This window comes from Alosa alosa, chromosome 19 (assembly GCF_017589495.1).
Source record: "Alosa alosa isolate M-15738 ecotype Scorff River chromosome 19, AALO_Geno_1.1, whole genome shotgun sequence".
Lineage (NCBI taxonomy): Eukaryota > Metazoa > Chordata > Actinopteri > Clupeiformes > Clupeidae > Alosa > Alosa alosa.
In genome coordinates this window covers 6,572,191-6,574,690 of record NC_063207.1, presented here as the reverse complement: position 1 = coordinate 6,574,690, position 2,500 = coordinate 6,572,191, and the positions used below count along the sequence as shown (strand labels likewise).

Genomic DNA, 2,500 nt, shown 5'->3' with positions numbered 1-2,500 from the left:
AGACAAACATAACGCTCAAGCAAAACAAAAGTAAGTAAATAAAGTAAATAAGAGGCACATATAATAATGAAAAAATAAGAGCAGCAAAATGTGGTTGAAATTATTATAGACAGTCAATAAAAATACTAGTTAAAATTCAGCCAATAAAAGGCTTGGGTAGTTCTTGTTTGACCTAAGTAAGAAGAAAGTGGCATAGTGGTGCAAGTTATGTAAGAGCAGCAGAAGTGTTGTGTTTCAGGACAACACCAGTTGTAAAGTGTACAAGTGTGTGCAAGTGTGCAAGTGTGCAAGTGGGAGAGTGCAGGCGGCCATTTTGGGTCCAATGTCCAGGATGTTTGTAGCTGAGGGTGGAGGGGGAGAGGAGGGAGAGAGTTCAGCATCCATACGGCTTGGTGTATGAAGCTGTTGGTGAGTCTGGTAGTGCGGAGCCTTGGGCTTCTGTACCTCTTCCCAGAGGGCAGTAGATCAAACAGATTGTGAGCCGGGTGACTTGCATCACTCACAATTTTGGTCGCCTATGGCGGTGAGGTGGGTGGTGTAAATGTCCTTCAGGGAGGGGGAGTGAAGCAATCAATCCTTCCAGCTGTGTTCACTATGCTGCTGGGGCTTTTCCTGTTGTATTCAGTGCAGCTTCAGCCCCACACAGCTTTATTACAGCTGGAGAGGATGCTCTCGATGGTGCCTCGGCAGAATGTGGTCATGATGGCTGGTGGAGCACTTGCTCGCCTGAGTTCCGCGAGGAAGTACAGGCTGAAACTCTCTGGAGCCAGTGATGCAGTGTTGGTGGTCCAGAGAGGTCTTCACTGATGCACACATCAAGAGTATATATACTCTTTTGATCCCGTGGAGGGGAAATTTGGTCTCTGCATTTATCCCAACCGCGAATTAGTGAAACACACCTCCAGCACAGAGACTAATCCGCGCAGTGAGCTGCCTGCAACAACAGCGGGCGCCGGGGAGCAGTGAGGGGTTAGGTGCCTTGCTCAAGGGCACTTCAGCCGTGTCTACTGTCGGGATTCGAACCGGCAACCCTCCAGTTACAAGTCCGAAGCGCTAAGCAGTAGGCCACGGCTGTCTCCACTCTACCATGATATCCCTGTCCAGCTGGGGTTGACCATAGGAGGAATAGGGCCATTGCCATTGCAACTGACCTGCTGGGGTTGACCATAGGAGGAATAGGGCCATTACCATAGCGACTGACCTGCTGGGGTTGACCATAGGAGGAATAGGGCCATTACCATAGCGACTGACCTGCTGTACCTGCTGGGGTTGACCTACTGTTACGGCCCTAGTGTGTTTCGGCCGTCTGTCTCGTGTTTTGCCGTTGCCCTTGTATAGTTCCCACCTGCTGCTGATTGCCGGAAAGGGAGTTCCTAATTGGGGTTGATTGGACAGCCCTTAAAAGACCCAAGATGGCGTTAGTTCAGTGCCTTTGAGCCCGCCAGCATCCACGGTTGTGTGAGAGCCGTGGATGGCTGTGTGTATTGTGTTTATGTTGTGTATTGTCCTGAGCTATTGTCATGCTGTGTGTTCTTGACCTGCTCATTTATAAGTTTACTACAGTGGTAGTGTGTGCCGAGTGCGGCTACGATGTAGCAAAATACTGGCCTAGTGTGGCCAGGGTGTGCCGGGTTCGGCAAGACTACTCCCAGTGGGGAGGTTAGTGTTTGTATGTTTATGTGTTTGTTTGTTACTATTTGGTTTAGGCCTAGCCGTCTTCAGACTTTTAGTGTGATTGTCTGTTTGAAGTTTTATTTTGATTTATCAATAAACCGGTCATCTCAATCATTTACTTCCTTGTTTGTGTTTACTGTTCTCCTTTATTTAAGTTAACTAGTTACGCAGCCATATGCCCCTAGGCATTTTATCATCCAGGCGTAACACCTACCATAGGAGGAATAGGGCAATTACCATAGCGACTGACCTGCTGTGCCTGCTGGGGTTGACCATAGGAGGAATAGGGCAATTACCATAGCGACTGACCTGCTGGGGTTGACTACGGGAGCAAGAGGGACACTTACCTAGGGTAGAGGCCGACGCCCACTTCCTGTAGTTCTCCATCACTGATGGTGAAGCAGTTACACGTGATCTGGAGGAGGACAAACAAACAAACAAATAAACAAATAAATAAATCAGCATGGGTCAGAATGAAGGTGAAGGAAACGCCAGATGTCATGGCAACTCCAGGGACATAACGGACACACACACAGACACACACACACACACACACACACACACACTCACACAAACACACAGCATCTGGCCAGGTGTAGCAAATACGACCACGAACTTCAGTGAGCTGTGAGATATGTTGGGCACAATGTGAATGAAAAGACAATGTGAACGAGAACTCACCATGAACGAGAAGACAACAAAAACGAGAACTCACCATGAACGAGAACTCACCATGAACGAGAAGACAACAAAAACGAGAACTCACCATGAACGAGAACTCACCATGAACGAGAACTCGCCATGAACGAGAAGACAACAAAAACGA

The 2,500-nt window shown here is 48.1% G+C and overlaps 1 protein-coding gene across 1 annotated transcript in view; it reads right to left on the bottom strand.

Moving 5' to 3' along the window:
• The window catches only part of LOC125284363 (histone-lysine N-methyltransferase SMYD3-like), a 188,086-nt gene that overhangs the window by 14,908 nt on the left and 170,678 nt on the right, over window positions 1-2,500 (bottom strand). The window contains exon 6 of the mRNA XM_048228280.1: window positions 2,022-2,089. Coding sequence (XP_048084237.1) covers window positions 2,022-2,089 — 68 coding nt within the window. The remainder of the gene's footprint in view (window positions 1-2,021; window positions 2,090-2,500) is intronic.